We start from the raw sequence: 14,387 nt of genomic DNA, 5'->3' as shown, positions 1-14,387 counted from the left end.
CCGTATCGGGAATCGAGAATTCAGAGCTTGATGCATGCTGGGCAAGTACTGTACCAAGTTACTTGGTTTTGCAGCCTTTTTATGGAGACTTTTTATTGTCTAGGGAGTGCAGTAAAAATGAAGAGAACGTTATTCGTCCTCTTGCCCTGCAGGTGCCGCTCTCTCCAGCTGGATTCAGGATTAGAGATAGGCCAGCTGTTTGGGGGCTGCTGGGCGGCTTGTATTCTGGTACTGGGAGAGTTCACAAAGCACTGGACACCTCAGGAGCCTGTTGGACCCTCTCAATAACTGAAGCCCAACCTAGTGTAAGCACTCCGGTGTTTTCTCACTTTCTTTTCGCAGCAACAGGTGAGCCGGCACTGACGCCCCCTCCCAGTTTACAGATGAGCAAACTGAGTCTTAAGTAATTTTCCAAAGATCACTCCAGAGCTTTGAGGTTCTTATGATTTTAGTGTGTCAACACTGACAGTAGAACAAGAGTCCCCCCTAACTCCAAATGAGGAAGTCGTGACCATTGGGCAATTCTCTGCTAAAAACAACCTCACAATTTCTTTTGGCCCTTATTTTTTTTTTTCTGGAAGAAAAAAAAAATCTTTTTTTTTTAAGGATTTATTTATGTATATGAGTACACTGTCGCTCTCTTCAGACACCCCAGAAGAGGGTATCAGATCTCATTACAGATGGATGTGAGCCACCATGTGGTTGCTGGGAATTGAACTCAGGACCTCTGGAAAAGCAAACAGTGCTCTTAACCACTGAGCCATCTCTCCAGCCCCAGAAAAGAAATTCTTAAACAATATTCCTCCTCTTTCAGAATTCCCCCACCAAAGATTGAATTTCCAGGGCTGGATAGACGGCTCAGTGGTTAAAAGCACTGACTACTCTTCCAGAGGTCCTGAGTTCAATTCCCAGCAACCACTTGGTGCTTCACAACCATCTGTAATGGGATCTGATGACCTCTGAAGACAGCTACAATGTACTCATATACATAAAATAAAATAATAAATAATTCTTAAAAAAAAAAAAAGATTGGCCAGGCAGTGGTGGCGCACTCCTTTAATCCCAGCACTTGGGAGGCAGAGACAGGCAGATTTCTGAGTTCAAGGCCAGCCTGGTCTACAGAATGAGTTCCAGGACAACCAGGGTTACACAGAGAAACCCTGTCTCGAAAAAACAAAAACAAAAGCAAAAGTTGAATTTTTGTCTCCAGCTAGGCCCCAGTGAGTACTAGTTCCTGGAAGCTTCCCACTGCCTGTCCTTTCTCTGGCTCTTTTCCCTACACGTGTCTTCTTGCACAGGACTAGGTGCTTCATTGACTGTGACAGTACCCTGTTCAAGGCTGTGTCCACTAATATAACTTCTCCATTTACTATCTTGCTTAACCCAGCCTGGCCAGCCCCTGTCCACAAGACTGGAAATGACAAGAGCAGTAGTCCCTTCTTCATGTAGTGAGTGACCACAGTACAGACCGTACAGCTGAACATTCTTGAGCATGCCATGAACAAAGCCCGACCTAGCCTAGGTCTGGCCCAAGATGACACCCAGTAACACGTGGGTAACATTAACACCTGGTAACAATTCAGGATCTCTAGGACCTAGGCCACCCTGTGCCCTGTTAATATAGGTCTGCAGTCCCTTTGTAAATCTCCCCTCCATAGAATACAGAAATGAGAAGGGGGTACTGCACAACACAACTGCTGAGACCTGCTAACAATGAGACCCTAGGTGCCAGGAGTCTCCTTTCATTGGGAACTATTTGAATCTTTCGTTGGTGTCCTCTTCTTAGGAGCAAGCCATGTGAAAGGCACTTCCCTGTGACCCCACAGGCTCCCTTGATCAAACACCACACAATACCATAAATTGGATCAGGTTCATCTTTACATTGCCTTTGAGAATTAGGCACAGACATTCAGATGTTTGCAAGGAAGAGAAAGGATGGAAGCAGGAAAGAACAGAAAGAAAGTGAAAGAAGATATACTGCCCATTCTCCCAGACACCAAGATCTCCAGCAGTGCCAGCTTTTCTGTCGAAATGTAAGGAGAAAAACGGTTGTAGGGAGCTAGAAAATGTACAAATGCCCAAATGTATGAGTCACATAAACAGTGGCTACAGTCTCCAGGGCAATTGGAAGTCCTCAGGCTCCAGTGGACTGCAATGAGTTGCCTCCAGGTTCTTAAGGTGCCTGCGTGCCAAGAACAGTGCAAGCTGCCGGCGCCGCCGGGCACTCAGACCTTGGCCCACGAGCCAGGGAAAGGAAGGTCCATGTGGCCCCTGGGCCTTGATATTGTCCAACTCCTTCTGGCAGCTCTCACGATAAGAACGAAGTGTTGCCAAGCACCACTCATCATCGACACGGTAGCGTTCATATAATGCAGTTTCTTGAGCCAAGTTGCTGGCACGTAGCCAGCGGGTAACCACTGTACGGCCCTCGCGGGCCATCACAGAGGGGTATCTGTGCTGTAGAAGGCGCAACAGCAGCTCATTGCCACGGTTACCTTCCACTTCACCCTCCTCTTGGCAAGATGGCAGTGAGGGTATATGGCTCGAGGTGCTGACAACATCATCTTGTGTACGTCTGAGCAAGAGTACTGGGCCTGGGTAGCAGCACAGCTGCTCAGCAACATTGAGATTGAAGTGCTCCCGTACAGTGCGTACTACCAGCCCCTTCCAACTCTGGGGCATAACCTTCAGCGCTAGAGGCACAAGATCATCAAAGGTGGCATCCAGCACTAGTGCACCCAGTTCTGGGTAAGTCATGGTGGCCCAAGTGGCCGTGAAGCCTCCTATAGACCAGCCATAAACCACCACATGTGCTGGTGGGAAGTGCAGCCGGTGCAGAGCATATTTGACCACCACATCCATTGCATTTGCATCATGTTGTGGGGAAGGTGCACCTGTGCTGCTCCCAAACCCAGGGTGGTTCCAGCCTAGCACTGAGTATCCAGCCTCCAGAGGTGCGGACAGGCAGCCCATCTCATAGAAGCCAGCATTCCCTTCACAGCATATGACCAGGCACAGACCGCGGCCATGGCTGCCGGGATGCTGACGGCGATCCATGAACATGGTGTCAATCTCATTGCCATCGCAGGCCACCAACTTGGCACGCCGCCCATGGTATCGGTCCACTAGTCGCTCCTGGCCCTGCTGCAGTAGAGGCAGTAGTGCGCGCGTGATCAAGAACATAGAACCGGGGTATACAAGCCAGCGGCCCAGTGAGTGGGCCAGTGCATAGCTAGCAAGCTGGCTGGGCAGCTCACGGATCTGCTGGAGGAGGCACTGCACTTGGCTCCGAGCTCCACGTAGAGGCCTTGTGAGTGCATCGCCTCCCAGCGCTGCATCATGTAGCAGCCACACACCTGCAGCAGCTGCAGCACAGGTCAAGGCACGGTGACTGCTATTACTAGTGCCTGGGGCATGCAGGTCATCCCAGCGGAAGTCCACCGGCCAGTTGCGGAAGTTGTAACTGTAGTTTGCTGTCAAATAGATCTTGAACACGTGCACTAGTGCCTTCATAAAGCAGATGACACACATGGGCACTGAAGCTCTGAGCTGTTACCTGAAGGCCCAGTTCTAGTTGTGGAATGACAGCAGGAGATGCAGGCCTGGCCCAGCCAGTGGCTGCCAAGGCAGGGACCACTAACAGCACTCTGATGTCATGCCTCCTGCTCCACGTAGGTCCCAATGGCCTTTGTGACCTGTGCCTTCCAGGGCCAAGGGAAAGCTGTATGGCTCTCAGTTTTGTGAGTCATTGTTGCTGGGAGAAGTGATGCTAGGGTGACTGGCTCACAAAGGGTTCTAAGGCTTGGTATATCTCTAATTCTGTCCCACCCGCCTAGGAAAGTGCCTTGGGACTTCACAGCAGCTTCCCACAATGTTTCTACCACCTTGAGCAGCTCCCACTTCCTCCACTGAAGGTAGGCAACCAAAGAGGCCAGAAATAAATAGCCTGACTTCTTCCTTATTGAGGGAAGACAATAAAAGAAAGGGGATTTCCCAGGCCTGGGCCAAATTTGTAGTTGGTAACACTCCCTTATCACCTCTTTGGACTTTGGGGTTCATTTGGGGTACATTTCCCAGAAAATATCTAGGTTAGAACAGAGCTGCTGTTAGAGTCAGAAGGTGTATTTGCTCATAGCCTGACTCCTGTAACCCTATACTTACCTTCCTCAGGAAGGAGAAGTGGTAGGCTAGGAACATCTTCCCATACTTCTTCACATACACACACACACACACACACACACACACACACACACACACACACACACACGGACTCATGAACACCTTTTTTGAATCATTTTTCACTGGTCCAACAACAGCAATCACCTCCAGGTGGGTCCTACCTAGCTGTAGTTCCTCTTTTTCCAGCCCCTAGTTGAGCATCTCTCTCCCACTTGAACCAACCCACAAACTGTACCTTCCTCTTTTTAGAGGTTCTAGTGGGTGGGTTCCCCTTTTTCTCCTGCACTGAAGATAGGCAGCCTACCTGAGGAGCCAAATAGCTGTAGAGCAGGATACTGTAACACTTGGGAACTAACTGAGCAGACCTGAAACAAATTCTAAAAGCAATGAAATGCAGCCAGATCCCCTGAGTCCCTCGGCTGGGCTTACTTGGCAGACCTCAGGTTTTTAGGTAAGGTGGTTTCCAGGCTCTAGCAACCAGCCTCTACTTTCCTGTTCTACTTTTCAATTAAGGAACTGACTGTCTCAAGCAACTCCACAGCTTTGGACTCAGCTGAGGAATGCTACTGTTCATAGAAGAGACAGAGGAGAAGGACTATAGTGGTGGTTTGACTAGGTATGTCCTCCCCCATAGACTGCTGTTTGAATTCCTGGCCCATGGGAGTGGCACTAGTAGGAAGCTTGGTCTTGTTGGAGTAGGTGTGGCCTTGTTGGAGGAAATACATTACTGTGGGAACGAGCTTTGGGGTCTCATATCTTCAAACTATGCTCAGTGTGGCACACAGTCTCCTGCTACCTGTGTATCAAAATGTAGAACTCTCTCAGTTACCTGTGCAGCACCTTGTCTGCCTGTATGCCACCATGCTTTCTGCCATGATGAAAATGGACTAAACCTCTGATTTGTAAGTCAGCCCCAACATCAAATGTTTTCCTTTATAAGAGTTGCTGTGGTTATGGTGTCTGTCTTGATCAAGGTTTCTTTTTATTTTTCTTTTTTTCTTTTCTTTTCTTTTCTTTTTTTTTTTTGGTTTTTTGAGACAGGGTTTCTCTGTTTAGCTCTGGCTGTCCTGGAACTCACTCTGTAGACCAGGCTGGCTTCAAACTCAGAAATCCACCTGCTTCTGCCTCCCAAGTGCTGGGATTAAGGGAGTGCGCCACCACTGCCCAGCTTGGTCAAGGTTCCTATTCCTGCACAAACATCATGACCATGAAGTAAATTGGGGCCAGTCAGTGGTGGCACACGCCTTTAATCCCAGCACTTGGGAAGCAGAGGCAGGTGGATTTCTGAGTTCGAGGCCAGCTTGGTCTACAGAGTGAGTTCCAGGACAGCCAGGGCTATACAGGGTCTCACTATGTGGTCCTGACTGGCCTGTATCAGCTATGAGTGCTTGGATTCTAGTGTGGTCCCCATGACTTTACAATGGTACAGAGTATATACAGTATTTGCTAAAATACATGAAGTAGTTAACACTTTGTTGTAAAAATAGGCTTTCTGTTCAATGGTTTTGCCCAGTTATTGGTTCATATAAGTGTTCTGAGCCTACTTAAAATAAGTTAGACCAAGCTGTGGGTGCTCAGTATGTTAGGTATATTAAATACATTTTTATTAAACTTATTTGTGTGTGTGTGTGTGTGTGTGTGTGTGTGTGTGTGTGCTACTCCATACATGTAGAGGTCAGATGACAACTTTGGAAGTTGCTGCCCTTTTTTAACCACATAAGTGCCAGGTATTGAAACTCAGATTGTCAAGCTTGGCAGCAAGCACCAGTACCTTATAAGCCTTCTTGCCAGCCCTTAAATACACTTTATTTATTTACTTAGTATACATCATACAGCTTTCTGTCTGCATGTATGCCTATGGGCCAGAAGAGGGCAACAGATCTCATTATAGATGGTGGTGAGCCACCATGTGGTTGCTGAGAATTGAACTCAGGTCCTTTGGAAGAGCAAACAGTGCTCTTAACCTCTGAGCCATCTCTCCAGCCCCCTTAAGTATATTATTAATAAAAAAAATTTTGTTTTATAAGCCAGGCATGGTGGTGATCCATGCCTTCAATCTCAGCACTCAGGAGGCAGAGTTATTTGGATCTCTGGGTTAGAGTCCATCCTGATCTGTGGAGTAAGCTCCAGAACAGTCAGGGTTATAAAGAGAAGTCTGGTCTCAAAAAACCAAAGCAAAACAAAATGTTTTATTTTATATGAGTGTTTTGCCTGTATGTATGTATGTATTATGTATGTATGTATGTATGTATTCATTCATGCAGGCTATGTGTATGCCTGATACCCACAGAGGTCAGAAAAAGGCATTGGATCCCTTGGAATTGGAGTTACAGATGGCAGATGGTTGTCAGTCACCATGTGGATGCTGGGAACATCCTCTGAATTGTCTACCACTGAACCATCTCTCTATAGCTACCATTAAATACTTCTTTTTTTGTTTTGTTTTGTTTTGTTTTTGTTTTTTTGAGACAGGATTTCTCTGTGTAGCCCTGGATGTCCTGGAACTAACTCACTCTTTAGACCAGGCTGGCCTCGAACTCAGAAATCTGCCTCCCAAGTGCTGGGATTAAAGGTGTGCGCCATCACTGCCCAGCTAAATACTTCTTTTTTTTGAGACAGTGTCTCACTACATAGTCATTGGCAGTCTTAGACCTGGCTGGCCTCCAACTCACACAGTGGTGTTCATCTGTATTCTAGGGCTTGGGAGACTGAGACAGAAGGGTGGTTAAAAGTTTAAGACCAGTCTGATCTACAAGACAGGGTTTCTCTATGTAGCCCTGGCTGTCCTGGAACTCACTCTGTAGACCAGATTAGTCTTGAACTCAGAATCCACCTGCCTCTGCCTCCCAAGTGCTGGGATTAAAGACACCGCACCACCACATGCCTGGCCCCTTGGATATCTCTGTTTTAAAATCACTTATCTGGGGGCTGGAGAGATGGCTCAGATGTTCAGAGCACTGACTGCTCTCCTTAGAGGTCCTGAGTTCAGTTTCCAGCAACCATATAGTGGCTCACAACAATCTGTAATGGGATCCAATGCCATCTTCTGGAGTGTCTGAAGAGAATGACAGTGTATATCATAACACTGTAACATTATTTAAAAAATGTTTATCTGGAATTTTTAGCGAGGGGGGAGGGGAGTTGGTTTTTGAGACAGAGTTTCTCTATGTAGCCTTGGCGGTCCTGGAACTTATTCTGTAGACCAGGCTGGCCTCAAACTCAAGAGATCTGCTTGTCTCTGCTTCCACAAAAGGCATATGCCAATCTAGGTTTGTTTTTCTAAATTTGGCAATTCTGCCCCAGATGCAGATGGGTGTATAACCCAGCTCCAAGACCCAGATTCCAGTTTGGTTTCTCTGCTCACTGGTCAGATCTGAGGCCTAGGGTGTGCCTTAAGGTTTGTCAACCTCCTTTCCTAAGATTCTGGGTTACATCAGTCCTAGAAAGAGCCCACTGGGTACCTTGCCTTTAGTCAAGTGGTTGACAGTGTCCTGAAGATATTTGTGGTACTTACACTCCTGAAATGACCACCTCTGACTCTGTAGGGAAAGTAAGTAGTTTAGGGATAATGAAGGTCAAAACTTTAGGGAAGTTGGGTTATTCACTCTCCAGAAATTTCTCATAAACTGATGTTACCTGCCTTGAGGACCAAGGCATCAGGTTCATTTTGTGTGAGACATAGGAGTGACTTCTATATCAAAAGAGAATGAGTGTCCCAGCCAGGTCCAAGCAACTGGTGAAGAAGATTCTTCGAGGATTTGGAAGCTGCAGACCCTACAGATAAAGTAGCCTCAGTGACAGTGGCAATATCTTTTCTACACCCACTGCCTTCTATTACTGCAGATGCTCTCCCAGATTGATCTGCTCTGAGACTTTTGGAAACAGAAGATATTCTTCAGCCAAGCCCACCTGCCCTTAATTTGCCTCTGTAAAGGGAAGGTAGCAATTGGGAGAGCCAGAGACTAGATTTTGAAGGGCAGAGGTTAGTGAACTGGAGCCACTAGTCCCCAGGGACTCCAGGCCTTAGGGTGTGTCTGGCCTGGTTCTTGACCACAGGAGTCCAAGTGCCCCAGAACCACCAGCTCTGTTCAGAGAGGAAAGCATGTGACAAGAAGGGAGCTATCCTCTACTGAAGAGCCCCCTAGACTGGACCAGCTGCAGCAGCAAATAGGATCCTTTTGCCTTCAGGCCCTTCTGTTTACAGCAGTGTAACAGGGTGGGAATGGGGGATGGGACTCTGTATCCTGGCTTATCAGTTTATGGAAGAATCCTTGCCACCCACTCCTTCCAAGGAGACATCTGAGTATGCACCATACCCCCACACTCCACCCCCACTGGGGCCTGCTAGTCCAGGACGTTCCCCTTCCCCCACTGAAGCAGTGCTTCCTCTCTGGCCAGTTCTGTTCACCTCCCTAGAGGCTCTTGATTTATGTTGTTGAGTCTGAAAAGCTAACCTTGGAGAAGGAAAGGAAAGAGAGAAAACCAGTCCTAGAGGCCAGAGGGGCTGGAGCCAGGATCAGAGTCCCTTGGAAGAGGATATTTAGTGCAGCACTAGCTGACCACAGCAGCACCCTGGCTTTGGAAAAGCTGAAGCTGCCTTCAGGAAAAGCAGCTGAGTTTGCATAAATGCCTCTGCTCAGGAAATGGGGTGCAGGGAAGGTGGGGGTGGTTTGGAGTCCAAGGACAGAAGGGGACTCTTCCTGGCGGATACGGGGTCAAAAGAAGGGGCGGAAATCGCCAAGACAGCTGCTGAACATCTGGAGTCACAGAGAATTAGGCGCCCTCAAGGACAGTGGGGTGGGTGGGGAGCTCTCTCCTTCCTGGCTCCTTGAAGAGCTGCCCCATTGTCTCCCTCTGGCCCAGGATGAAGGACCCAGAGGGCTCTAACAACCATTCCAGGGTGATAAAGCCCTTCTGAACATCAGACATAGTAAAAGTGTGTAAAAATGGAGGGCACACTCTTTAGGCAACAAATCTTGTACACGAAGAGGAAGAAGTGAAGGCCTAAATCCTACCAGAGCCTGAAGGGGAGACTTACTAATCCTTAACTCTTACCTAGTACTGCTGCTGGTACCCCTATACCTGGCCTGAGGGAATAGGCCCTTGTTAGGTCCTTGACAGTGATGAGGAGAATGGCCATGCTGCTTCCCATAGATCTCTGTAGGTATCAGATGTAGTCAGAGTTCTCTGGGCTCACCACCTCTTTCCTGAACAGGGTGCAATCTACAGCCTTTCTACAGCCTGTGAGAGTGAACAGTCTCTTCGTGGAAACAGATCCTGAGTTGGTCTCTGGGCTCTCAGATATACTTTGAAGGATCATTATTTGGTCAGGGGGCAGTCTTCCTTCTGGTTTGGGAAACTCAAAAGAGAGGCCTTAGCTATTCTACTATGGAAATATCCAGCTTTTGATGTAAAGCAAATATTTATTATTGTTAACCAAAATTTAAGATTCTAATTCAGCCCTTTCTATTCCTCTCCTTGAAATCACAAGTTAGACACTTGGTCTGTCCTTTCTCTACAAGCACATATCCGTACAAACCCTGCCCCCACCCCTTTTCTCTTTTGAAAGGATTTCATATGTCCAAGATTGGTCCAGGTCTTGCTATATAGCTGAAGATAACCTTGAACATTTGCTAGCCCTGCTTCTACCTCCCAAGTGCTGGGGTACCTCCACACTGTTTATGCATTGAGGTGCAAACTCAAGAGTATTCTGCACAATAAGCAAACATTCCACCACCTGAGCCACACCTACAGTCTCTTATTTTGTTATTTCTGCTTATAGGAATAAATCTGACACACACTGTAGCTTGCTTTTCTTGACAATGTATTACGTGCTTCACTGCTGCAGCAGCAAGCTACTGTAAAACTGTTTTTGGTGTTCTGCTAATGTGTCAGGTGTCCCCAACCAACTTCTAGAGCTTTCCCCTCAGCAAAAACGGCTGCAACATGCACAAGCAAATTGTTTTCCAAGGACCCTTGCTTCCAGATGCCATGTGATTTGTAAACACTTTTGCAAAAGTCCTTTTCAACCAGTGAGTCTTTCCCACTCTGGAACAGAACTTGTATCTGAAAGCTGTACACCACCTAGGGCAGCTCTGAGCTTTTACTGTGTATCTATCCTGTGTGTATAGATTTCATGACCACTGTTGTGACCACTGACTAGAACAGCAGCAAAAGCCAGTCTGTTCTGTCAGTCAGAAGCCCACTGGGAATCCTTCCCCTGTAGAGGACCTGGGTACCTTCCTGGTGATCAGATAGAAACTATGGTCTGGACTTAAAGCCATGATCCCTGGGTCTTGGAGCTGGGCTGAGAGCAGATGAAAGGTGGATCACTGCCTTTTTTTTCTTTTGTACTTTTTATTGTTTGTTTTAATTTTAATTACATCAATTGATTGATTGATTGATTGATTTTGTGTTTGTGTGTGTGTGTGTTTTGGGTGGCAGGTTAAAAGACAATTTGTAGGAGTCAGTTCTCTCTTCTACCACATGGGTCCCAGGAATTAAAATCAGGTTATTGTGCTTATTAACAAGCACCTTTATCCGCTGAGCCATGTCACCAGCCTGACTCATTGACTTAGCTAGTTGGGCACTGGGGACCTAAAAACCAATAGCAGAGGCTGGAAAAGGATCTAGCCAAGAAGATTCCAAAAAGAGACTTGCAAGGGGACTCAACTCCGTGAGGGGTGCCAAGATCCCCACAGTGCAAAGCCTATCCTCATTTTTTCCTGGCTTCTTGAAAGGAACTATAAGAAAACTGGAGGTACTGAAGCTTTTATAAGTTGCTACAGAAGGGGTAGTCCATGCCAAGCCCATGGAGAACTGAGGCATGACCTGAGGATCCTGCTCAGCGCCCTGCCACCTTCCTCTCACTAAGCCTGCCAAGAAAGAGAGCTCCAATGGTAGAAAGTGGGGATTTGACAGAGAGATTGAAGTCAGCCTGCTCTGTAGTCATTCCTTGCCCTGGAAACTCACTGAAAAGTAAGACAGCTATGCTTCAGAGTGATCTCTAAGAACGAAGTCTGGTCTGAAGCTGAACCTACTCTATACCCAGGTAGTGTTGACAGAGGCAAAGTGCTTCCTGGCTCAGATGCGGGCCTTGTGCTCTCCTACCTTGGACTTGCAACTCGAAGCTCCCTGAATGGTAGACTGAAAGCTTGCTTCTGCTGATAAGTGAGCATTCAGAACTGTGAGCTCAAGGGTGACCCCAGTCTGCGGAGTATATGGCCTTATAGCCATCTGAACCTGGGGATGGTGGCTTGGGGAGGGGAGGAGAAAGCCAGCTCAGAGCCAAGGGTCTATTGAAATGAAGACAGGCCTTGGTTAGGCACAGCCATCACAGACCCACATCTGTGTCCTACACGATAGAGAAAAGACTATGACCAGGGCCTCTATCGTCCTCTGGCACATTGTTGGGGGAGGGGGCTTACCTCCCCAGCTTGCTTTGAGCTGATCTAGGTTATGGCCCTCGCGGCTTCTTCTAAGTCACTTGCACAGATTAAAAATGGCAACTGTCCCAGAGCTAATCCCAGGGGACCCTGAAACCTGTCCCATCCCCCAGGCACTCTGTTCTCAGTATTAGCCCCAGTCTAGGACAGCTGCTCCAGGGCTACAACTCTCTCTACCTCATCCACCCAGACCCTAGGTGGGGTCAAGTCCACCACAGCCTGGACAGTAAAGGCCAGGATCCCAGGGCAAACCTAGACAGACAGGCCTCCTACTTAGTTTCCACTCTTTCTCTCCTCTATGGGGCCTGTCTATCATGGGTAGGAGAACAGAGAAGAAACAGACAGAAGGGACAAAGGAGAGGGAAGGAAATTGGCCTAGAGGGTAACCCCACCTTGGTTCCTGTGGCTTCTGTATCTGGGACTTCAGGGCTGGGCCACCCACACGTACACACATTACATGTCCCAGGAGGCACCTGGTCCAACACAGGATCTGTAGGCCAAGAAAGTCTGGGTCTTTGCCCTGAACCCACAAGGACAGGCAGTGAGGCAAAGAGGGTGAAACACAGAGGAGAAGCTCTGATGTTTACCACCCCAGCTCTGGGGATAGGCACAAATCACAAGGCTGTCTAATTTCACCACTTTGAAACTGCTCTCAGTTGGGTCAAAATAGGGTGCTTGTGCCTGTGCAGATCCTCCAGCTGCCCAGAGAGATCATAAGAAACCTTTGAAGTGCTAAAATGAGGATACATGAAGTGGGTGGCATCCCACCTAGGCCCTGAGTCCACCCTTCTCAAGGCAAGTTAAACTTGGCACTGGGCTTGGAGTTCAGTTCTGAAGCCATCCCTCCGTGCCAGAGCTCTTGCACTTCCCAGGTGTATCTGGGTATGAGGACCAGGGGAAAGGGAGCTTGTCTGCCATCCCTGGCCTAATCCCACCTCCAATTTATTTTCCTCAGGTTCCAGTAGGGGCAACAGTAGGTCAAAATATTAGTCCCTCTCTCTCAACTGAAAATAGCATGCCTTGGCCTTAGGAAACCCCCAGAGTGGGAGGTAGAAAGGAAGAAGAGCAAAGGAAGGGAGGCTTCTCAGGAAATGCCTGGGTGCTCTGACTGTACTAGCAGAGTCTCTTGGTCATTGGCTCAGCCCTTGGAAAGTCCCAGGCAGGGCCTGTGGACCTGGGTGGGGATAGTGCCAGCAAGGCAGCAGGAGTTCCTTACACAGGCGTCACATGCCAGGGTGGGCTTCCTCTTCTGCCTGGCTGGTTTTCTGCCATGGACATCATCAGGGCAAATTTATTGTGGTCATTCTTCCCTACTCCCCATTATTACCCTCTTTACTTCTACCATCCTGAGAACAGTTTATTCAGCTGATATTTTAATTATTGAGACAGGTCTCATGAAGCTCAGGTCTTATTTCAAACGTGATATGTTGCCAAAGATGACTTTGAACTACTAATCTTTCTGCTCTGTTTCCTTAGTGAGATTACAGGTATGTACCACTGCACCTGGATACTAGCAGATGCTTACAGATAAAGGCCCAAGGGAGGGTTTGACCCAAAACGAGACTACATAGAACAGGAACTGAGATGGCTGTAAGAATTAATCTTCAGGGAATGGACCCAGAGAGCCCCAAGGTTGAGGGAAGTTGGGTATTTTGGAGGTATGAGAACAAGGCCAGTGGGTTGTAGAAACCTGGGATGGAGGTAGAAAGACAGGCAAGACTTGCAGACTAGAGTACAGAGCTTGAAAGGAAGCTGCCACTAAAGGTACCAGACTTTGTTGCATTTCTTTTTCTATTTTTTCTTTTCTTTTCTTTCTTTCTTTTTTCAAGACAGGGTTTCTCTGTGTAGCCCTGGCTGGCCTCGAACTCAGAAATCCACCTGCCTCTGCCTCCCAAGTGCTGGGATTAAGGGTGTGTGCCACCACTGCCCAGCTTTTTTTTTTCTTTAAAGGGGGGCTTGACTTTCTTTTTTTTTAAAAAAAAAAAAGAATTATTTTATGTATATGAGTACACTGTAGCTGTCTTCAGACACACCAGAAGAAGGCATCAGAACCCATTACAGATGGTTGTGAGTCACTGCATGGTTGCTGGGAATTGAACTCAGGACCTCAGTCAGTGCTCATAATCGTTCAGCCATCTCTCCAGCCACCATTGTATTTCAAAAGGGTAACAGACCTTCTTTCTCTATATAAACTGGTCTGATTTAACTAACCTTGGGTTTAAAATATTTGGAAGAAGAATACATCCATAACTGAACATACAATTTCTTTATATTGTTATAAGTCATCTACAGATTAGAGTCTATGGTTAGGAGATGGATGATTAGTGGTAGAGTACTTGCCTACCTAAAAAGATATGTTAAAGTTCTGAGCATTTTTGTTTTGTTTGTTTGTTTTGAGACAAGATCTCACTATATATAGCCCTAAGTGTTCTGGAACTTGCTATGTAAACCAGTCTGGTCTCGAACTGAGACTTGCCTGCTTCTGCAAAGACTACATTTTATACAAGGAGTTTAATCATCTGATATTGGTACCTATGGGGTTCCTGGACATTCTCTCTTACTGCCCTATGAACAAATGCTCAGCTCTGATGTGGAGGGATGGAGAATCTGGTAGTTAATGCTGAGAGAGGATCAAAAAGATATGAGAAGGTTTAAGGCTAGACAATCAAGCAGGGCACTGGTGGCACACGCCTTGAATCCCAGCATTTGGGAGGCAGAGACAGGCAGATTTCTGAGTTCGAGGCCAGCCTGGTCTGCAGAGTG

The 14,387-nt window shown here is 47.3% G+C and overlaps 2 protein-coding genes across 3 annotated transcripts in view; one reads left to right on the top strand and one right to left on the bottom strand.

Moving 5' to 3' along the window:
• Window positions 1-1,860: 1,860 nt before the first annotated feature.
• Window positions 1,861-3,650, bottom strand: Abhd16b (abhydrolase domain containing 16B). The gene has a single exon (XM_031373079.1). It carries the CDS (start codon window positions 3,529-3,531, stop codon window positions 2,107-2,109), a length of 1,425 nt encoding a protein of 474 aa, XP_031228939.1. The 5' UTR covers window positions 3,532-3,650; the 3' UTR covers window positions 1,861-2,106.
• Zbtb46 (zinc finger and BTB domain containing 46) overlaps window positions 3,291-14,387 on the top strand; it is a 97,402-nt gene continuing 86,305 nt past the window's right edge. The window contains exons 1-3 of one of the 2 annotated variants that reach the window (XM_031373076.1): window positions 3,291-3,671; window positions 3,837-3,914; window positions 4,693-4,795. The gene's annotated coding sequence lies outside the window, so the exon portion shown is untranslated. The other variant, XM_031373074.1, reaches the window with a different exon arrangement.

The sequence above is a fragment of the Mastomys coucha genome, unplaced genomic scaffold (genome assembly GCF_008632895.1).
Source record: "Mastomys coucha isolate ucsf_1 unplaced genomic scaffold, UCSF_Mcou_1 pScaffold15, whole genome shotgun sequence".
NCBI classification, from domain to species: domain Eukaryota; kingdom Metazoa; phylum Chordata; class Mammalia; order Rodentia; family Muridae; genus Mastomys; species Mastomys coucha.
Note: the sequence above shows the minus strand (reverse complement) of the source record. Positions and strands in the feature narration are given on the sequence as shown.

Coding starts and splice junctions, on each gene's coding strand:
- Abhd16b (XM_031373079.1), bottom strand. CDS start 3,531: ATGTGTGTCATCTGCTTTATGAAGGCACTAGTGCACGTGTTCAAGATC.